Raw genomic sequence first — 23,389 nt, forward strand, 5'->3', positions numbered from 1 at the left:
AGTAATAACTATATTTGTTATATAATATATATATAACTGCAGGCAGGATGCCACTGTTTCGACCTTAAGATCTCCTCAGTGCAGTAAATGGTACACTAGACAGGAACGCCTTATTATATACTATGTACGGTAAGTAATGCAGCGTGGTGATTTTTCCATTCCTGATACGCCAGGAACTACATTTGGAAACTTTCACCCATCTTGCCAAAGTGCACAAACTGCAGTTCTGGTAAGCTGTGCGTGATGCAACAGCAAGATGTTTCCTAACAAAGTGCTCAATTGACATACCAAGAGCAGGTATAGTTGTATATAATAATATAATCTTTTAATATTATATTTGATTAATTTTAATAATAGATTAAATTATAATAGAATTTTCATAAAATAGAATGTTTCAATAGAATTCAAATAGATTCTTTAGATAATTATATAATCCATAATGGCTGTTGACAACGGTGGAGCAGATTCTGTTTTATTGGCTACTGGAAGTTATGATCACACAATCAGGTTTTGGCAAGCTCATAGTGGATTATGTTTACGTACTGTGCAACATCCAGACTCAGTGAGTAGATTCAATATGTCATTCATTAACTGTAATGATTATATTCTAGACATGAAATGCTGTACAGACAGTGCAGTGTTAAATAAAAATATAAAGCAACTTTTTCATTCCTTACATCAACTTAACTTGTGAAATGTAGTTAAATTATAGCTACAGCTTACTGGTGATGTCATGTCAAGATGTGTAGCCTATCTACAATTTCTATGAAAGCCTACTTAGGCTATTCAATTTGTTAGGTATTATTGCTAAATCTGACATACCCATGCTAATATTTATTGCACTAAATTTCTTGATTGAATGGTGCCATAGGTTACTTTTGCTGTAATTTTGAAATTCCAATGTGAACTACAGGCTTGGAGCATTGAGCCAAACAGTAAATTTATTAACATACTGATTGAGGATTGTGTTGAGCATTTATATAATCGATATGATCTTCACAAAGTAAAGTTTTATTTATGAAACGAATGCTAACTTTCTCCAGTCGAGTCAAATTTACCATTATATACATTACAAACTGTTTTTCAGCAAGTTAATGCCATGAAAATTACGCCAGATAGAATGTTACTTGCTGCAGCAGGGTATCAGCATGTCAGGTAACTTTTGCTTTCTGGACATTATTTTCAGTGTGGTACAGTAACGTTAAAGTTCAAATATAGGCCTATACAAAATGCAAAATCATAATATATTATATTGTTGTGCTTTGATTAAGAGTAAGCGAGAAGTTTTGTCATTTTGCAGTTTGTAAATGTTGGTACAAATGTCAGAGTTGTTCAACCGTTGTTAAAGGTGCCAGTTCCATTTGGGATTGCTTTGCAGAGGATTAAAGTTATGGATTAAGGTTTAATGACTCCTAAATATGTTGACAATGGCCAAAGTTGCCAGCTTCTTGGTTTTCCCACTGAACTTTACTACTTTGTAGTTTTATTCTTGAGTTGCAAAAAAATTTCAGCTGTTACAGTTTTCTTTTTATTTCAAAGTCATTTTTATAGAATATAATAAATATCATTTCTACTTAAAAAACTGATTTTGATGACTTTAAAAATGATTTGTTTTTGATAACAGTTTTTTATTTGTAGCCTGATCTTTGGCTTGTTTTCAACTTGTTGCAATTGAGCTAAAGTTTGTGGTGGCAATTAAGCTGAAAATTTTAAGTATATACATCTAGCAACACTGATAATGCCTTACAATAGGCATTTAGAGGTAGCCTACCAATGAACAAAAACATCAATGCAACCTAGAGGTTTATACAATTTTCAATTTAACCCATTGGGTGTGACTGCGTCGTTTGTGTTCATTTCTGTAGTTTGGATGTTTGTATTGAGCTTCTTTTATTGAGTTTGCTTGCTGCAAAGGAGTGTGAGGACCATTGGGAAGGATTACCGCCATTTCATTAAGACAATATTTTTCATGAAGTATAACGATTTGACCACATGATGTTCAAGGTGCCTGCACTTTGTAGCTTCAATTCAACAATCAACATGAATAAAAGAGATGTGCTTTATTTATACTGATGTACGTTATGATGAATGTGGGGTCATACTGAAATAAACTTCTTAATAAGGAACATGGTTCTTCTACAAAAATATTCACACCATGCCCAGTGTAGAACTCTATGCTTAACACTCTTTTATTTCTCATTGTTCATTGACTGTCTTTTTTAGTCTTGTAAGTCACCCAGAATAGATTTTTAGGCTGAATATTGTTCAGACTTTCTATAAAAAGTTTAGTCTTATTTCAGGAACTGGCTTGAACCAGTAAATTCTATTTTTGAAAATGTAAATATAAATGATATATCGGTATACTTACAATACCAGAATGGCCCGTTTCGGTGAGTCTGGTTCGGTGAGTCCGATCCCTTAATGGGGGATTTTTTCAATTTTTTTTTTAAATTATTGGGTACCGTAGCCTAATTATCATTGCCGTTTTAGGGTTAGGGTTAGAGGTTAGGAACTCACCGAATCGGACTCACCGAATAGTAGCAGACCCTACAATACAAGCACATAAGAAAACAGTTCTCACAAGTAAAATTTGAGAAATCTAGAATATGTACAATTGGAAAAATAATTTACCATTATACAATTTACATATCTATAGGTAATTCTTTTGTGAATTGACTGTTACAAGCAAATGAATCGGGTTAGTCATGGCCATTGGAACTTTACTAGGCTATTCAAATAATAATCATAAAATAATAATTCACACAACCAGTCATTCTCACAATTTCAAAAATATTGAATGGCGCTCAACGTTGCAATTTTTAGAATGTACGACATAAAATCAATGAATCCTAATGCAATTGTATGTTACGACGGCTTGGGAAAAAATGTAACTGCAGTTGGTTTCCAAGAGAATGGAAAATGGATGTACACAGGAGGAGAGGATAATATGGCCAGAATATGGGATATGAGGTAAAAAAAAGTCATGTGTTATATTATTATTTTTATACACAGTAGCTTCAATCTAGCCACGCACAATATAAACCTTTCCAAAAATTGCTTTAACAAGTCATATATAATACTGTTGCTAACAATTTCTGTTTAAACATCTTGTGAGTTAAGGTTTTAACTGGTTTGCAATGAAATAGTTCACTGGAAGCAGGTTTAACTTTATGATCTTAATTGCATGCACTGGTAGGTTTCATTTTGTAAGAGTTTGATTTATGCATTTATTGAATTCGTCTAATGTTTACTTTTAAATATTATATAATACAACTAAAATACCACAAATTTTGAACTTATTGTAATTATATAAGATAAATGCAATGGCAATGTAAAGTGACAATTCAATAAACAGATTTCAATTAATTCTTGAAAGTTTTGTGCAGAGTGAAAAGCGGTCAGTGCAATCGAATGCTCCAAGTCAACGCACCCATCACCTCAGTGTGTCTTCACCCTAACCAGGGTGGATTGATCGTTGCGGACCAAAGTGGATGCATAAATATTTGGGACTTAAAGTCGAACAAAACTGAACAGTTGGTATGTGAATTCTGAAACGTGTGGGTGTTCATCAGGAATGGTATCGTTTCATGCAGTGGCAGCAACGTTCATATGATGAATACGAAGTAAAAGCAGAGACACACAAGTTACTTCACTCAGCACAACAAAAACCCTTCTTGTGCGTGCTGATAAGGTTACATGCCATCACATCTAGTTTATATATTTTTGCTTCTGGCATAAGCTTTTGAAGCGATGTGTACGTCAATGTAGTACTAATTGAAGCAAAAAGTAGGCCTATAATATGCACTAAAATACTTCACAATAAGCGCCATCAATTTTGCATTGATAGCAAGTCGTCCTACGTACTGTGAGTCAAATTGTTTAGTCACTATCGTTCTTATTTGTTCAAGAAGAATAATATCTTCAGCTTCATTCAAGAAAAACAGATTAATTTAAAAAAACGCATGTATATTGTATAGGTACCCGAGCCGGGAGTGGCGATAAACTGTGTGGACATTGATGCCGATGCAAGCTACCTTGCTGCTGTCAATACTAAAGGTGATTTTAATAATAATGCTTGTTTTTATATAGAGTTGTGGCGTGCGCAGGATTTTCTAATCATTGGAAAAATGTTTCGTATCGAAACTAAACCGAATTGAAAAAACGCCTATTTGTGAATAATAACCAGTATATAAGTCATATTGTGTAAGATTAGCCTACCATACTCAGCTTGCATTGAGAATGATTTTTTAGTTTGCAGCAACAAGTTTACTCATTTTGATAAATTTTATATTGAAAACAAAAATGTGATTCAACGCTCTTGACTTGACGTCGCAAGGAATGTTCTATGCAGACGACGTAGTCATAGCTTACTCAACCCAATGAACCATGCGTGTTGAGGATACGTTCAGTGTTGTACGCAGGATTTGCCGAGCCACAAGTATTGTTACAAAACGTTAAAGTGCGCTGATTCACCTTTACGCAAGCAGTACTTTGCTGTAAATTCTCTGGCAGTTCAGTTTTAAGCAAATATTTTCATTCTTTGTAACGTAAAATTTAAATTTGTGTATTTATTCCCAATCACGTTTTCAGGTACGTGTTTCGTGTGGGGAATATCGACTTACCGGAAGACGTTGGATGGGATCATACAAGTGAACCCCAGAGCAAAAATCATGGCACACAGTCGATATGCCCTCAAGTGCAAGTTCAGTCCAGACTCAGTGTAAGTACCACCGCATACATTTGAACTAGCTGACAGAACTCGAAGGATTACCAGCGACCTTAGTGAGTAGCTGGTGAAGGCTTTTCGGGCCACAGAGTGAGTTGAAACGAGCTCTTTTCAACTAGATAGCATATCAACTGAAGTCCTGTGTTTTTATTAGCCTAAAATATAACTCTCAGTTTTCATCATATCGAAAATATAAAACATTTTTGAAGTAAGAGGAATTTGTGACAATGAGTTTCATTTAAAATACTTTAAACTTGATCACTTGATGTGGCCGAAGATTTTTTTAGTTCTTGCTAATTGAAATCAGAAGTTGAATTCTAACACGAGCGATCTACCCCAAAGACGGTACTGTGCAGCGAGACAAATAATTAATTAGCAATGGGATTCCACATTTCTCTAGTGTTTCCGCCAGGTGTCAGTTGTGAGCTGCTGAAAATCAAATATGTCACAACTGTCACATCATGAGTGTCAAGATCCCGATATGTTTCGTGGATCATTAAGAATAAAGGAAATTTAAATTAGTCATCATGGTCGTTCGTACGAACCATGAAGAGAATAAATGCAAATGATTTCATGCTAGACTATTCTAGTGTGCAGTCATTTCTGGGATGCAAATTACACGTTGTTGCTTCTCGTCTTGACGCTGAAAAAGATTTTTCCCTGATTGAAACTCAACGCAACTCTGCACAACTCGAAGCCGTTGGATTTCTCCGAGCCACTGACCATTTGGTGGACATCAAGCAATAGACAAGATACATTGGAATTTTCCACCGCCACAGATATAATTTCTTCTCAATTAGCGTTACACGGAGCAATACTGAATGAAACCTCGCTTCACGCTTAAGTTAGAGATTAAAACAGCAATCAAGTTTGCTGGGTAAATTCGACACTGAAACAATGCATTTGCTTTGAACCATTTTCAAATATACCAGTTACTGACAGCTAGACTTTCGCCTAGTGAAATATTGACATTTTGTATTTATGACTTAATACTTATTCATTGTGTACAAATAGAGACTGCAAATCTGCCAGCCTTTGAAAGAAACCACTATATTGTTTTTTGAGGTCAAAAAGTGGTGCAACTACACAATAGTGAAAAATCAATTTTTATGCTCAGATAAACAGCTTTATGAATCTAATTTTCTCAAGAATAAGCTTTCAGTCTGATTCCGTCAGTCATTTATTATTTCGATATAAGACACGTTGAACGACATTTGAAGCGTAAACATAAAAAACATTGCGTTTTGTACAAAAGGCTATTAAAACAACTTGTTTTCAACTGTGTGTATCGACTGGGGGGATATGTCAAAATAAATACGAATAAGAAATACTCCAAACATGGGATTATCAAAAAATGGAAGTTTTCCATGGCAAAATGTTGCACAAATAGTCTTTGTTTGTAGATGACTGCAAATTATTGTCGACATTGTATACGACTACAGTGTTAGCAAGTTACTTTGCAATTGATCATTACCGCTTTCTGATACCTATCATGACTTAAAAATGTAGTTAGGTACTAAGAACAAGTAAATCAAAAGGCGTTTGCGGAACTGCAAGTAAAGACTGTAGTAAGCATTCAATGCTATCGTCGTGGTCACACTCTCGAAAAAAAAAACGGCATTCCTGTATTTATGAGGTGTTTGTGACCAATCACTTTGAAAACACAGCTCAGGTTTCAGTTCGATTTACTCGTAATTAGGTGCAGCTATGAACGCGTTTCAACGAGTGAATTTTACTGTCATGATCGTCATTGTAGGCCTGTCAATTGTCATGATCGGAAAACAGTACGTTCGATCTTTGTTTGGCAGAGACCTTTCATGCCAAAAGGGCACTTGGTGGATACAGTACATATATCTTACTTTACAATTATCGAAACTTCTGCTTCTGTTGACCTACGTAGGGATGCTGAAAAAAAAACTGTCTCATGCCTCACCCCCTAAGAGTACGGATCGTTGTCACAGTGAAAAAAGAATTGAACCGACATTAAACATAGAATAATTTTTGCAATTGATTTTGTCAAGACTGACAGTCAGTGACAATCCGCCTGAAAACACTCTTTTTACCATAGTAACGGGAAAGTAACCAGGTTTTTACGTCAGTTTGAATCACTTGACCGCTACACCTTGTTCAGTTCAAAGTTTTGAGGCAAAATTGTGATGCAGGTATAAGTGGTACCAATTTCATCTCTTTTTTCCTGGTTTTACTTGGTTCGCGAGCCAAGTCAGTCCATCTAATAGTCCTTGTCCTGTTACAGCGCAGCTGCTTTGGACGTGCCATTTTCTGTTTGTCACAGCAGATAAATTCATTTTATCTTTTACTTCATCAACTCTCATTGCGTTGGGAAGATCCTGAAATGACACATGATTAATTTAATGAATCCAAAATTTGACTTCGGCTGAATGAGTTGGTTCAATTTATTACGGCAACGTGGGTTTGTCTCTCTCACAACAAAAGATATTACACTGTGACAACAATGGCTTACAATAAAAAAGAGTAAAAAGGCCAGCCAGTAAGTTACTGTGCACTTTGGTAAATATGAAAAAGGGGCCTTTAAATAACAGCATAAAATGTGACCAAGATTAATCTTCCACACAGCCAAGATACTCGCATAACCCCAAGTCAGCAAAAGCGAAAGAAAGGTTACTATGAATGTTTGGTTTGGTGAGATTTTATCGGAAAGCTGCCTCATCCTTTCACAGTAGCCTAATCAACTTGTAAAATTAACCTGTTTGTTGGCAAAGACGAGTAATTTACAGTCTTTTAGTTCGTCTTCTTCCAAAAGGCTGTGCATTTCCTCACGTGCCTCCTCTATGCGTTCTTTGTCGTTACTGTCGACCACGTAAATTAGGCCTGAAAGTTAATAACCTTTGTCGTAAAGATATCTACCATAGGTGTTTTTTTTAAAACTTTTTACTAAGAAACGCGTTTCTATTTGCACCCTTCATCCCTGCTTTTATGCCAAAGTTATGGTTATAATAACTTATATCATGGCTTTTGTGTCTGTATTCAACAAATGAAACATTCAGGCAATTTGGCAGCACTTCTCTACAACTGCACGATTGGTTTTTGAATTTGTGTCGTGCATCAAAAGATTGCCTTTGAAAAGTTGATTAGCACGTACCTTGAACATTATAGAAGTAATGTCTCCACAATGGTCTGATTTTGTCTTGACCTCCGATGTCCCAGACAGAAAAACTCAGATTTTTGTAGTCAACCGTCTCCACATTAAACCCTGAAATGATTTGCAATACAATTACCACTAAGACAGACTTTCATCACCTTATAGTTAACAGTTTTGCACTTGACAAGTACATTTACTTCCAATAAACATGTTCTAGTAAATCTTTTAGTGTGTAAGCTGGTTTGATTGTTTTCTTTCCGCAAAGGTAAGAATTTAATTGACTGGGAAAAGCATCGGTCAAGAGTTCTGTGGCATAAATTAGTGGTTTGCGAAGTCATGACAAAAAAAAAGACAATAAAGGTTGTACCAAAAGACTACTGTATTTCCGAGAAGCAAATACAGTAAGATGAAAATAATCCAGTAGGTAAGGAGAGGTTCACACGCAAAGAACTTTGCTGTGGTTGTTTTTGGACTTTTTCACATCTGACTTGGCCACAGTTGTTTATAGTGGAGCTATCAAGCTAAAAAAAAGGAACTCTGTATGACACGCGTGGAACTGTGGGCTACAATGTTGCGGTTATCGGCCCACCTATGAGTCTCTTGTCTACGTATACCTATTATTTAATGAAGTTTTGCGTAGTACAACTACAAACTGAATATGTTACATTGATTTTGCATCCAGTGACCTTCTTATGTAGTAGACTTATACGGCATTGGTATTCCATCGGATGTTTGATATGTGCGACAGTGTCTTCCTCACCATACAGTTGAGCATTATTTTAAATAAAGCAAAAAAATTGAACGTGTTCAGTTTGCACGGCGACCTCATCAGCAATGTAATATACAACATTCGTTACAAATGGAATTTTTTGTAAAGTATACAAAAGTTCCGTAGCACCAGCACAACCACCAACTACCACTCGAAAAAGAAATAGATCTCATGAGGTGGTTATAGTACAACACGCAAGAATTCAAGTGGTCGAAAAACCCACTACAACGAGGAACAGCCGAACAGCTACTTATAATGGTTGTTCAACAAAACTGCTTAGCTTTGTAAGCTGTATGTATTATTTTTTACTATTTGATTGCATTGTTTAATGAAATGGAGTTCTCTTAAGGTTTTTTTTTTGCATTTATGTCTGACTAATAAAATAGCGAGTTCAATTTGTAAGAATTTTCAATTTTTATTCCGAGAAAAATAGCTGTTGATATGACAGTCATGCTTGGCATCTCGTTATAGAGGCTACCGAAAAAGATTGTTGGAATTTTTATGCTTGCGTATTTAGTGTTCCTGGAAGCAAAGTCTTGCTTCAACATGTGATGTAACTTAGTTTCATATACCATACTACCAATATTGAACACATGATTGGTCAGAAAATTAACGCAAAATAGTTTTCTTGCTTTGTCTTGAAACATAATATATTCACTTTTTAGTGATGACAAGCGTTAACTTTTATTCTTAAACATTCATCCAGTAATCGCTACTTTATTGAAACATCTCGAGAGGTAACGAAACTTCTTAACTCGGATGTACCTTTAATAATGAGCATGATAATATCTACCTTGCAAACCACTAAACCAGGTACTCACCTATCGTGGGGATAGTTCGAACTACTTTTCCCATCTTCAAGTTGTAAAGGATCGTAGTTTTTCCAGCGCAATCTAATCCTATCATCAATATCCGAACTTCTTTGTTGCTGAACAGTTTTTTGAACATTCCTCCGCTTTTGCCGTTTTCTAAACTTCCTGAATTTCCCATTGTTTGTCTTTCACAAGTGTTTCAACACCAAAAATGCGTAAGTCACAAAGTCGATGTAGTCGGTGCACAAATGAACAGCTTGTATCAAGTTTTGCCTTGGTGAAAATGGCAATATAAAAGAGTTGTTGTTTGGAAACTTTGTTAAAATTCGGCCATACTTTTATTTGCACGCAATCAGCTTGTTAAAACCACAGTAAGAACCTTTACAGCTTTAGCTCCGATGAAAGTATTCAAGGAAGTAGCGCTGCTTATCAATAACCTAGAAAATATAAATTGTTTTAAAACAATACGTTTCGACCTTTCACACTTCCTGTCGCATCCTGATAGGATGGATAACTTTTGGTAAGCGACGTATTCCTATGACGTCAGAACGCATCATCGCAACGTAAACTACACTATTTCACCGCTTATCATGCGGAAACTAGAACTTCTGGATTTTGTTACAATTTATGGTTACTTTTGCATCTTAACAAAGTTCAATTTTCCCAAAGTTCAATCTTCCATGTCAAAGCCGCACGCATTACAGAATTTCACAGAGCCTGTCTGACAAAACTCACTGCAACCATAGCTATTAACGCATTCAATATGAAGAAGACTAACTGAAAGGCGTAACAAGACTTTAAATAAATATTTTCCGGTATCTTTGGACACTAATGTCACGACTGCTGTTAAGCTTGAGTAAAATTCAGCCGTATAATTGATGGATTGTGGCTGCTTTCTAAGACTTGCTGTTTGATATTACGAGGAGCAGTGATTCTGACGTCAAGAAATTGTTTAATGTCTCATGTGATTTTTGGCTGACTGTGTCGTTCTTTCTTTTGTTTGTATAATCACCGAAAACAATTCATTCTTTAGACGTCTAGCTGTTCAAACCGAAAATGTTATTTTTACTAACACTAACGGTATTTTTATCAAACTGTTGCTGGCAAGCTGGCAGTTAGTTGCTGAAAGTTTTTTGTTCTGAATGTAATATCCGCTGCAGCAATTAAGAGAATTTTTTTTTCAGGTTATCTAAAAAAACATAAATTGTACTGCATTTTTACCCACTGACTTCTATCACATTATCATACCTAAGTGGTAACGGTATCAGCAGGATGCTTTAAATTTGGTGCATTCTAACACGACATACATATATTGTCAAGGCTTACTTACTATTCAGGCTAACGGTTCTGTTTCTGGGTATGCCTCAAGTGACTTTTGCAATAGCGCATTATGTTCTGTACAATATTTCCTGAATTTACATTCTATTTTCTACAAAGATCTTCGGAGTGTCAAATTGGTGGTAATCGCGTTCAGTAGTTTCAACACGGAATTGCAAAATATCTCTTGGCGTGGCCAAAGGTCAAAAGGATATAGAAACAGTGACTCATCCAAGCTAGATTTGTGCGCAAAAAGTATGTGGAAAAACTTGCTTAACTATTACAACGGTATCTATAATTCCTGTACGCTTTGGCTTTGTAAAGACTAGCACGGTATTTACATCTAATAACTTGACAAAGTGAATTTTGTGGTGAGAGTTTGGCGACTTCACCCTTTGGACAAAAGTATCCTCCAGCATAGGCTGAACCGCCTTTGTCTATAAAATCTATTTTATCGCTAACCTGCCTTGTACTTGTACATATCATAGTATTGTTATAAAATTTAAACTTAATAGCGTGCATTTTGTTAAGTACCGGTACGAGTGTGTTTTACAATATTTCACACAAACCAAAAAATTAACAAAGAAAAAAGCATATTTTTCTTGACCATCAGCACAAAGTCGGTTTCTCACTGAAGTTGTTCCTTCTGATATCCTCAACTAAAACAACACTCCAAAAGTCAACACAAATTGCTTGTTCAGAAATTGTTTCAATAAGATCACATGCAACTGGAAGCAGGACCGGCATAGTGTTCATCAATAACCTTTTAACGCCATCACGTCAAGTTCTGAAAATGTCTTTCAGAGCGAGACATTCTGAAACATGTCAGGCCTACTGAAAATTATTAATTAGATCTTGTCTAAGATGAGAAGACGAATGAAAACGAGAACCACTAGTGTCCCAGAGCTTGTTTTTTTTTGTGGTGCCTCACATGTATATTCATCAATCATATATAATGCAGTTTTTGGCTGTTAAAGTGAAGCAAAATTGTTTTCAACTATTTGGCAAGGTGATTTCTACAAAACTTACATGAAATAAAACCGAAGTCATGCCACGTGCTGTCCCAAGAGAAAAACACAATTGGAATCACTATCCAGACTTCCTTTCATACCACACAAAAGCAGCTTAATGTCAGACAATAATTATTTGAATTCTATTGAAAGCTAAAAGCTGATTCTTCCACGTCACTTTTCAACACAGTTGCCCTGCCATTTACTATTTGACTATAAAATTGCTTTCTGTGGTTTTCCTTGGCACAGTTGCTTTATTGTCGTCTATCTTATCTTGAAGTTAACTGTACGCTGACTTGATGTTGAGTCTGTTCTTGCTAAATTTAAACAGTGAGCTTGTCTCTACGCTGTAACCTGCTGTGGACTTGTAAAACCGCTTTTGAACGTATTGAGACATTTGTGCATCGTTTACAAATTCACTCTAACACTATGTGGGCACTGGGCATGCCTCATGCTGTAAATGTGCTTCCTACTTATTGTTTAAATCCAGTAACTTTCCACTTGCTGTCGAGTTGAGGTTTTACGGACTAACTATTTCTCAGATATCGTTCACTTGTTTTGACGTCTTCGTAAAGGGAGCAGACCAAACGTCTGTTAAAAATTACCAAATTAGCGTAACGCCAAAGGCCAATTTGACCATACTGTTAACTTCAGGCAAAACTGTCCGCCGCAGTGAGGACTGTTTTTGTTGTTGATGGGACGTTTACAAACATGTATCTGACGTAAATCTACGTCATAAGCTGAGTGCAATAAATCACGTGATTAATCGCTCAAATGGAATCCGAACTGATACAAAACCTCGGTTATCAGCAGCAAGAGGACAACTAATCTGATAAAGCAATTTCTTTGTCCAATCCGTGTGCGTGAAATAAGTGTCACAGCATCAATGCCGTTGTTCAACCTACACTTTTCACATGATTTGGTATCAGCTGACGTGCAAATAGTCTGCACATTTTTGTTACTCTTCACCTAGTTCATTCGTGTCTCATAGGCGAAGCTTTGCAAATGATCTTCAATGTTACTTTTACAAACTTCGTCATACATGCGTCGTATGCTATTACCAAGTTTACAACATTATTGTGTGTTGATGTGTGTATTTATTGCCGTGAATTGAACTTTTTCAAAACGTGATTCTTTCGTAATAATAACGTGCAAACTCGAAAACTGCTGTCGAACGACAAAACATTTCTATTATAAATTTTAGTGAAGTGTTATTGCCTACGAGTCTTGGAGAACACGTTGCATGACTCCTTTTTTGCACGGTCGCTGCTGCTTTGACTGTACCGAGTGCATTGTGGGAATATCCATAGACGCAAATCTATTCACTCAACCCATTGATTTAACGTCTGCATACTATGAATCAATATAAAAATGACGGATTTTGCTGTCTGGTAACTTTGTCTTCACTTGACATTCATGCATTATCTGACTAAAAATGAGATCACCGGTTAGCGATGCAATTAAGTTTTTTATCATATTTCAATAATCGACTGGTTTGCGTTTTAATTAAGATGTTACATTTTTACATTCATCTGCCAACGTTATCTTCGCGTCCTCAAGATGGGCGCCGTGTTACATCAAAGATGGTTATTGAACAAGGTGTGTTATTTATATTCAATTACCCTTGTAATGGTCTTTTCATAAACCAAAAAGAATATTATTAGAAAAAAAATGACACAATGTCTACGCCAGTGAAAAGCTATCATATCCTCTCCATGCTAGGAACACAGAGGCAAGGTCACCGCTTAAACACTGTAGTTTTGATTTGACGTCATCATTTCTCGAAGTAATGTTTTTCTTGCGGTTTTGGAAAGTGACTCAATACTAGGACCCCGCATTAAAATCGGCATGACGCAATTGGTGCGGAGTACATGTATTTTGAAATTATGTTTGAGAAACTTTGCTTATAACCTTCAATAGGCTTACAATACACATGGATTGTATTTTTTCAACCATGGCTTACATGGATCAAAGCAGATGTTCTTAGTTTTTCTTTCATTCTTATTCGTGTGCCATGGCTGTGCCAGGCTTGGGCGTTCGTTCACTTTCGTTAGGTCTTTCAAATTGTTTCCTATCAATGATTTGGTTCCGTTTTTTTTCAAGCTTGCCCTGTTGGTGTTTGGGTCCTTTTTGATGAAGATTTATAAATTTTGTCAAACGAAAGATATTTTTAACGAAAACACTTTCGCATTCAACCTAGAATACAGCTGCTATTTTTTACGTATTTTTTTCTGGTTTGCTGCACTAGCTGCAGGGCATTAAGGAAGACCAATGCTTTGCGTATTAGGCGTGGTTGATCGTAACACTCAAATCACTTCAATTACTGTTCAGATTAACACACAAAACTGCACATTTTCATTTTCTGAAATGTTAGGTGGTCTAACGCTATTGCTAAAACGTCAATGCAACTACTATAATAACACATTGCTGTTGGGAAAACTTGCAGCCCACTGCGAAAAAAACTACAACTTTTTATTGAGATCATCAAAACTGTGACTCCATAGGGCATAGGCTATATCAAGTTTTATATTTGGATACTTTGTGATTTTGGAAGTAGGCTACTGCATCAAGTTTATTTCTTTGTATTCACGCCTATTCAGTAGTTTAAAATAACAGAAACAATAACCTTGTTGTCGGCAAGGTCGTCCCTCTTCAACCAAACGTCCTGTCATTCCAGAGTTTTGCCTGGACTTAACGTTCATCGTAGCTGAAGTTTAGCATAACGATTGACGTAATGTCAGCGTGAGTGGCAATGTAGAGGCGGTGCTTTGCTTATCTCTACAGTAGTTGAATTCCATTTTTGAATCAATTTCTGCTAGCCCTTTTGCACAATGCACAGCTTCACCTTCAACATCCAGCTTTTTCTTTCTGAGATTTAAGGGAATTCTACACGTGTTTTGTGACACTTGCTGTTTTGATTTTTTTAATTATTTTGATAATTAGTAGGTTCAGAACTTCTTGTTGTGCATAGACAACGTGCATTGCATCACTTAGAGACGACTGAACAAACAATGTTCATTAACCATTGCTTAGCTATAGGCTACTGCCACAAGCAATTCTGTTTTCTGAGCCTTGGTGTGATTGTCTTTAAGTATTGACTGTATTTTATATCTATAAGATCGCGTGGTTGCTTTCACAGCCAATGGGATCATATCGAAAATCACAGTTGACCAGCTACGTTCTGGTGCTTCAATAAGTGCAAGCAAAGCACAATATAAGTGAAATCTTGTCTTTGTCTCAATCAACTGTTGGTTGACAGCAACGCGCGTTTTGCGTTATTGTTCCTGATCTATTTTCGCCAGTAAATTTGCGTGCATGTCGATTTATGGCCTTTGCTGATTCTACTGTGGCTCATGTTGGATATAATTAACTTTGAAGTGGTCATTAACTTACAATGTAAGGCTTTCTCATACAGATATCACATGATATTTAACCAAAGTTTCACAAAATATGCAGAAAGAGATACATAATTTTTATTTTTTACGCCGTATCACCGGATAGTCATTGCCTTAAAGGTACAGCGTCTTGATGGACATTGGACAACCTAATTAGGGTATGTAATATTTTAGAAAACGGCTGCGGATTGTATTTAAAATATTGAGGTTTCAAACTTAAAGAGTTGCTGTCGAAAATATTGAATGCAAAAACTAACTTATTGATGAATTTTCCAGATGGAGATTTGGTTAGTGTTAACTGTTAAGAGTTTTCGTATTGTAGTGGCATGTTTTTTTATGGAGGCGCTTATAGGTAATATTCTTAATCCTAATTAGCTTGGGCTGTGTTGTTATTCTATCAGTATCTTTAGTAATGGTCAGATCAGTTTAAAAAGCGCTATTTGCCCAAAAAAGACGGCAGAATCAGTTTTGTTGTGCAATACACTTAGCGGCGTCACTGAATCACATGACATTATTACACGAGTCAAACTTTTCAGCGGCTTGCAATAAATCAAATATTTTTATTAGCGATAAATCCTACTAATGAATTGAATTAGAATTTTACAGTCATGCATTGGTAGCCTAGTACAACATTTCGCAGCTTAACATTGGCTAAGACCTGAGACTGGTCTAGCTTTCGAAAAACATGTTTTTAAAACGGACCACGGGTAGTGACAGTTCATATTACGTTGAGTTCTCAATTTTGCTTTCACTCAGAACAATGATCCTTTTATTTTGGTCTTGTCTCTCTATCCGATTGTGTTTGAATGGTGACGCTTTCATCAGTTCAAAAGTATTCTGTCTATTCTTTGTTTGGTGTTTACATCCGCCTCATTACCACAGCAATGACAGTAGTACGACTTTGTTTGTGACAAGTAAACGTGAGCTCATTTGGACGCTCGACTCAACCGGTAAGATATTTAATTTCACATTCCTGGACATTGCAACACATTAACTAAACGTAAGGTGTTCGCGTCGCAAACAAAGTCATTCTGAGGGCAGTGTAACACATGCTTCTCCTTAAGATATACAGTATACATTTCCACGTCGTACCTAATGATACGGTATTACGTTGTGTACTGTGTCTAAATGGCGTTTCTTCTAGCAATCAGCACAAGTCTTTGAGTGCTCACAATGTTGTTGTGCTCACCGTTGATTTTTTTTTCTGCTGTGCTTGTTAATTTTTTTTCTGCTGTGCTTGTTATTTTCGTAATTTGGGTGTTGTTGCATAGTGAGATCAACCTTGCGTTCCTCTGTGATTATTCGTGAGACTCACAATTTCCTTGCTGATCTAATTCTGTGTTGGTTGAATGGCAAATGCGGTTGTTTCTAAACAACACAAATGTCGCCTTGACAGTGAAATACTTGTACCCAGTGGTTTGTGCCGAGGGAGCTGTAGCTAAACATTTTTATGAAAATGGCTACCGGTCACATTGTTGATGAAAATACACTGTGACGTTCTCATCTGACCTGGAAGTCTTGAAAACCGCGTGGAACATTGAAATAATTAATCAGTAACTAATAAACTATCCCTTTATGCGCTACATATATAAAAAATGTATGGAAATCTCTTCACACGAAACGTAGTATGCGTTATTTGCGATGTTGCCACAATAGAACTATCGAACGACAAGGACATAAGCTGCATGGAAAGGGCATTTCGTGTCAATTCTACAAAAAACTCCCCCTCTCCATTGACATATTTCATTTATGCAATGAAGTTGGCGTAACAAAGGCTTTAAAACATAGTAAACATAAACTAACCACTTAGTCTTTGCAACATAACTCGTTCTGACTGAACTGAAAACAGTCCTTGAGAAACGTGAAAACGCAACCTGTCAGAAGAGAGTATCAGAAGTTTTACACTAACAACACCCATACAGACAAACTTCAAAAAAATGAATCTTTGGGCTACAACCTCACATGCCTTCCAGCTCCCACGTAACGAACCTTCTGACTCTGCATCAACTTTCCAAACATTTTAGGTTTTCAACTGCTTGTAGAAAAACTCAATTGACTCGTAAACTAACAGACTGATTGCTGAATTAAGTTTTACATTATCAAGCTTTGAAATCGTTTTTACCAATATTGAAACGGCGTAAAAACGGCACTTCTCCTGGCTGGACAGATTCTGAAGAAAACAGCTTTTTTGTAAGAGCCTCAGTGCACTTTCAGCCTTGTTGATAAAACTCGCTTCGCTTGAATGACCACTGATTCTTCTGCGAGCGCGTGCTGTTATGTGTGTATCATGGCGCGCGTGAGTACACAGCATCATGCCTCGTATCTTTGCTAAGTAAACAATATAGCGTGTTCTAAATTAACTTGCGGTGGCAAAGGAATTTCACTTTCAGATGTTGCAAGTTATGTTTGCTCGACTTTACGGCTGGGGGAAACCGGGAAGGAAAAGTCATTAAAAATTATAAATTAATCAACTTTTTAAGATTAGACATCTCTAGGATTAAACAGTTGCGCTGTTTCTATCAACTAGAAATAGTTTCATCAAGGCACTTAGTGGAGTTGTGGTGTGAATCGGGTAAACCAAGACGGTTAGCAAGCCTACTAAACGTTTTATGTCTATTTTGATCTCTCGCTCAACATCATATCTTTCTCTTGTGGTGTCTCATAACAGAGAGCATATCAGCTCATTTTACATTGATTCAACTTTTTCAAACGTTGTATCGATTTATAAGTGGATCGATTTTCTTGATTGGGAAATGCTTTGTGTGTTTTCGAGGAAGCGATCAAGACGATTTTCTTGCTTGGTTTTTGCAGTGATTATGAAATCTTTAGAGACACATTGATGTAACGCTTACGGGAGATAAATGTTTATCACCAATCAAACTTATTTGTACTTTAACTTGTTTGTTGCTTTGTACTTATAGACTATTAGCAACAACATCTGCCGACCAATCTGTGAAAGTTTGGCAAACGTCACATTTTCAACTCGTCTCGAACTTGAAACTGAACCACTCCGACCCAGCCGAGCCTTCCCACGGATGGATGTGGGACTGTGAGTTTTCTGCCGACTCCCAGTTTATCATTACAGGTACGTTGGTATTCTAGTAATGTTGTTCAAACAACAGTATACGCCGTTCTGGGCAATAGAGACACAAAGAGATACCGTAAAATAAGTACAATCTGCAGACGTGTTCTTTGATTTTTGCTCATTCAATCTGTTGTCTTCGTGAGTTACAATACAGTAGGCTATGCACCCCAGAAGTACCTCAAATCAGTTTTCGAAAGTTCATGCAAAAGTCGTGTTGACCAGTGTTTTACTTTCTGTTGATTCTTTAATATTAGCTTTTACTTACATGATGTTCAACCTCTTAACTTCATCTTAACGTACAAAGCAACCTATTGGTTTTTCGGATACACATTGTCAAAGTAATGTAAAGGCAATGAACCACTACAAAACTACCTTTTGAAGATTTTTTTTTATTTGCAATGGACTTTATTCAAAGTACATAATCCCAATAAGCAAATTTCTTCGAATACAAAATAACAAACTTCCTTCATGCTTTGCAGCGTCATCAGACTGTGTTGCAAGGTTATGGAACATCGACAAAGAAGAGGTGAAGAGAGAATACAGTGGCCATTCGAAAGCAGTGGTCAGTCTCGCTTTTAACGATGGCTACTGATCGATGTTGATGTTCAAGTTTTTCGTGATTGCAGTTTCGGAGAAGTTGGATTTCAGTTGTTTTGGAAATGGACCGTCAGCCATCTACTTCGTGATTTTTTTCATTCCGGTCATAATTCTATCCAACAGTGCAATGGGTGAACTTTTAACGCGGGACCAGCTTTTAACAGACTAAAATACAGAATCGAATTGTGATTTCAATGAATTAAAACTTGCCACAGCTTTCTTGAAACTCTTTTTGAGTTCTGTTGTTTTCCTGCCTGGGTTAATGGAACGTGATTGAAAATGCAGCCGTTGCACTTTTTACGTGGGGTTTGTTGATGTTAAACGTGCTACACCTTTTTGCTATTGCAATAATGTCACTAAAGTACGATTTGAAGCTTTTTGTTTTGTAAATCGATGCATATCATTTGCGATATAGTTTCTGAGAGGGCATCTAGTTGAAACACTGTACCATTGTGCAGTGATACCTTTTACACTCTAGTTCCCTACGTTCCATTTCTTCTTTCGATTTGTGAACACACTACGACTCATGGAACGAGTTATGAAACTTCTTATATTCTTATACAGTGTTACCTGCAGGGCGTGCGTGGATTCAATGTTTCTGTTGTGTACGGTGTAATTTTGTGTTACTTCAACATGCATAGTCCGATTCGCCCTCGCCATATTTCGTCAAATTTCTTAATACAGTATGACTTTTCTGACAACCCCTAAAAACAATATTTAAACAGCGCTAAAATATGGCATTGATTTGCTGAGTTTTTGCCCTTATTGAAGGAAAAGTAGCCTACTACAACTATTTAATACGTTTCGTGTTTTTCGAACTGTAGATATGAACTCGGTACAAATAATACACCTCACCAAACGCAGAAACAAATGAAATATGTTGTACATTGTGTAATGTGATTTTACTGCTCAAGACAGGGCGCAGGAAATATGAAATAAGCAGTCCACATGAATTTCGTCAAAAACAAAAATGTGCTCTAAAAAGAAACTGCGGCCAATAATTTAAACTCTGCGTAGGTTACTAACAAATGGTAGCCTACCGTTTTCTTGGTTAGAAATACGCGAAGAACCAAGAGCGTCGTCTCGATTTTCTCCGCTTGCGTTTTTTGTCTATTTTACTGTAGTGGTGGTAGACAAAAGCGAAGGCAAATCCTGCGGGTATTAAAAAACATAAAAACGCAATTAAAACCGCCAACCAAGCGGGGATTCCATCACCAGTGCGAAGTGCACAGTTTGGTTGAGGAGAAAATGAACAATCCCTTCTGCAAGTGCCGTTGACTGTTTCTCCAACATGCGAAGAGTTGCACCCTAGAGTGGAAGTGCATTGGAATTCGCAAGATTGTGGGCTGGCAACAATAGGGAAGATGCCGGTACAGCTTTTTATGTTCAAAAAGAACGCAAATATAGACGGTCCATTTCCAGTTGACTCTTTTGCTAGCATTTCAACTTGGCCATCGTCAAGCTGTAAAGGACCAAATGTTAGTGTCGAACTGAAGCGACTGTCAGCATTGCCGGATACAGAAAAAGGAGAAACTGTAATACGCAGACGCGAAGCAAACCGAGTTCCAGCTTTGACGAAGCCAAATGTATTAGAAGATGAATCCACACCAGTCGATGCCACAACTTCTCCGTCCATTGTCCAGTCAAACTTCCACCACAAAGACGCTGGGACAGCAGTTAAAATCAGGTTTGAAGAAGAACCAACGGCATAACAGAGCAGGGGCGGCTCGGCCAAAAATAAGCCTTCTTGAGCACTTACCAAAAATGGAATAGAGATATAAAGAAAGTTGAAACTTGAAAAAATAATCAAATTCATTATCAAGTCCGGCTATGCATATACTCTCTGCTTGATTTTTTCATGTGGCAAGCTTGTATTCGTGTTACTAGGCTAAGTATTTTTAAATTTCACTGGATTATATCAATGTTTATTGTACCATTTACCTAAACTTGTTTGACAACCTTGATGATATTGTCTGACCAACAAAAAAGTTCAGATAAACCGCTTGAAAAAAAAACACAAAAGTTATACAATAAAGAGGCAGCACATGTTTACACATTTAATATATTTTGTTATACTCAGAGGCAAAACAATTATTATTTTTGGTCTGGTTGATTTACAGCAATAAACCACTTTACATGACCAAGTCGGCTATTAATCCTGTTTTTTTTAGCACCACTATTTTAAACCAACCAGAACATCTAAAATTTGGTCAAAAAAACATAAATTAGCCTGTATACAAAGCTGACTTATGTATTATGATCAACAACAGAACACGTTTTAAATTTTGAAATGGCAACGCTGACCAAATCAGAGTGAAGCTTCAAGTCTGCATTTCTTGGACACATATCATGTTTAACAATGACTTAATATTAGTAATTGCCCTTAATTACTTTGTACAGTACGAGTTCTAAAAAATGCCAATATCTAGAAAGCAAATTTGAATTTTAAGTGATTTTGATCCGCCCTGATAGCTCAGTTGGTTAGCGCGTAACTTCTAGAACGAAGAAGCTTCAAGATCAAGAGGCGTTTTTTCGAGTCTCAGGGTGTGCGCTTGAGCAACGCACATTAAGGACTGCTCTCCATTCAGCGGCATCTAATGGATGGAATAATTCCTCGGAAACAAGACTTCAACAATCGGAAAACTTCACTCTGTCAATCTCGGTGACCGGGCCGCGAAATTTTTTTCCCACGACATTTCTGTCTCATTGATTCTAGTCACTCTAAAAGTAAGATTTTTCGAAAGTGTTTTGAGAGATTGGTTGATTCAGATTGCGAAATAACTATTTGCCAATGAAATTCTGCAATGATAATAAAATATAAGCTTTCCCTAACCCTACTTTTTTTGAAAAGCTCTTGTGCACCGCAAAAATTAATTTAAAGAAAAAAAAAAAAGTTTGACTTCGACGGGCGTCGAACCCTCGTTCTCACGATCACTGGATGGAGGATGAAACCACTCAACCAACCGTGCCAACAAGAAACCATGCATTCCACACGGTTTTAATACAAACTTTTACCAAAATATGTAAATGAGACAGAAATGTCGTGGGAAAAAAAATTTCGCGACCGGGCCTGCATCAGTGATTCAAAGCCTCTACAAGTATGCGAAACTGCCAGGATTAGGCTAAGCTCTGCAAGAAGCTTTCCCAATCCGAGAATAAAGATTCAATCAAGATCACACAATAAAAGTGATCTCAGATGAAGATCACTAAAATAGAAACGATTTTCAAGATCATGCCTATCTCTAACTGCAACATAGGCCCACAGATAACACTGGTCTACACAAAATTTCAGGTTTGGGTTTTGACAACTCATTTTAGCTAGGCGCTGAATCGGAAAATGAACTCAGATTTTCTCTATCACATCACATTTTTGAGATATGAAATATCCCTAATTTTTGAAAAAAATCGATTTTTGCCCCCCCTCTGTTGTCAAAACAAGGAATTCTGATGCAATAAACACTGTTTTACCTGCAATAATCTAGCTTTAATTAGCAAACAAGCATTCTATATTATATTCACACAAATTTGCGTTGTCTTTATTGAAATTTCATGCCTTGGAATAAAAAATAGGCATGCAAAAGAGCAACCATAATAACATCAAATGCTACATTATGCTGACGAACATGTCGATAGGACAGTGACAAGGTATTATCTGAATTATAGCCTACAGTTCACACAATATGCACATAGACATTCCAATGGAGTGCAGAAATTCTGAAGACACACACAGAAATAGCAAAGTGCCAAAATAAAGATTGACTCAGAGGGACTTGGGCAGGGCGAGTTCAGAAACAGTCAAAAAAAGAGCTTTCATAAAATATGAACTCTTCACTTATAAGCTTAAAATGCTCTTTTGAGGGACTTTCTTTTATAAGCAGCATCTGGAATTTCTCTTTTAAAACTCCAGCAATAGTCGGCCATCATATGACAATCCCACCGACCTTGATAACTTTCCTCCATAATTTTAATATCCTGGTGGAAACGTTCACCCTGTTCTTCACTAACTTTCCCAAGGTTTTCTGGAAACTCATCCGCATGGCTCTTCAAATAGTGTCTTTGATGCTCATCCTGCATCCCAAATCTTCAAAACTAAGCAGTAGCTCCCTTAAGAGATCTTTATAGTTTTCTGCTTCTCTGTTTCCCAAAAAAATTCTCACAACAGCACCGAAAGCATTCCAAGCTCTAGCCTCGAATGGCAACATTGATTTTACAAAATTTTCATCCTTTAACCAGACAATTGCCTGATTTGTGGTCCATTGAAAATCCCAGCTTTTTTTTTCTCTTCACTGAGACCAGGAAAAGCATAACATATACATGTATACTTAAAACACTCTCCCTCATGATCCAAAGCTTTTACATATTGTTTCATGAGACCAAGTTTGATGTGAAGAGGAGGCAAGAGGATCTTTTTGATATCAACTAACTGATCACGTATGATATTTTTGTCTCCAGGTGCCAAAGTGAGCCTTGGAGGTCACTCTTGTTTGTTTGTTTATCTTTATCCTGCATTGCGGGAAAGCGGACTTGAGCGCTATGCATCGGTGTACGCCTTCGGAC

The 23,389-nt window shown here is 36.8% G+C and overlaps 2 protein-coding genes across 2 annotated transcripts; one reads left to right on the plus strand and one right to left on the minus strand.

Annotated features, from left to right (window-relative positions):
• The first annotated feature begins 377 nt into the window (after positions 1-377).
• LOC145775222 (target of rapamycin complex subunit lst8-like) lies at positions 378-19,702 on the plus strand. The gene is made up of 8 exons (XM_082586473.1): positions 378-562; positions 1,088-1,155; positions 2,824-2,970; positions 3,387-3,537; positions 3,978-4,056; positions 4,591-4,720; positions 18,072-18,235; positions 18,715-19,702. Exons 1-8 carry the CDS (start codon positions 440-442, stop codon positions 18,825-18,827), a joined length of 975 nt encoding a protein of 324 aa, XP_082442599.1. The 5' UTR covers positions 378-439; the 3' UTR covers positions 18,828-19,702.
• On the minus strand, positions 5,889-10,082 carry LOC145775061 (ADP-ribosylation factor 1-like 2). Its single transcript, XM_082586257.1, has 4 exons — positions 9,438-10,082; positions 7,848-7,958; positions 7,452-7,576; positions 5,889-7,074 (listed from the first exon to the last, which is right to left on the minus strand). The coding sequence occupies exons 1-4, from the start codon at positions 9,604-9,606 to the stop codon at positions 6,907-6,909; spliced, it is 573 nt and encodes a 190-aa protein (XP_082442383.1). The 5' UTR covers positions 9,607-10,082; the 3' UTR covers positions 5,889-6,906.
• Positions 19,703-23,389: the final 3,687 nt, after the last annotated feature.

Source organism: Aplidium turbinatum, chromosome 8 (assembly GCF_918807975.1).
Source record: "Aplidium turbinatum chromosome 8, kaAplTurb1.1, whole genome shotgun sequence".
In the NCBI taxonomy this organism is placed as follows: domain Eukaryota; kingdom Metazoa; phylum Chordata; class Ascidiacea; order Aplousobranchia; family Polyclinidae; genus Aplidium; species Aplidium turbinatum.

Bases quoted from the DNA above. Each gene is read 5' to 3' on its own strand.
- LOC145775222 (XM_082586473.1), top strand. From the start codon at position 440: ATGGCTGTTGACAACGGTGGAGCAGATTCTGTTTTATTGGCTACTGGA. The intron at 4,721-18,071 runs GTAAGTACCACC...TTGTACTTATAG, and splicing joins AAGTTCAGTCCAGACTCAGT to ACTATTAGCAACAACATCTG. The intron at 18,236-18,714 runs GTACGTTGGTAT...CATGCTTTGCAG, and splicing joins CTCCCAGTTTATCATTACAG to CGTCATCAGACTGTGTTGCA.
- LOC145775061 (XM_082586257.1), bottom strand. From the start codon at position 9,606: ATGGGAAATTCAGGAAGTTTAGAAAACGGCAAAAGCGGAGGAATGTTC. The intron at 7,959-9,437 runs GTGAGTACCTGG...AAATCATTTCAG, and splicing joins TCGAACTATCCCCACGATAG to GGTTTAATGTGGAGACGGTT. The intron at 7,577-7,847 runs GTACGTGCTAAT...ATTAACTTTCAG, and splicing joins TTACTTCTATAATGTTCAAG to GCCTAATTTACGTGGTCGAC.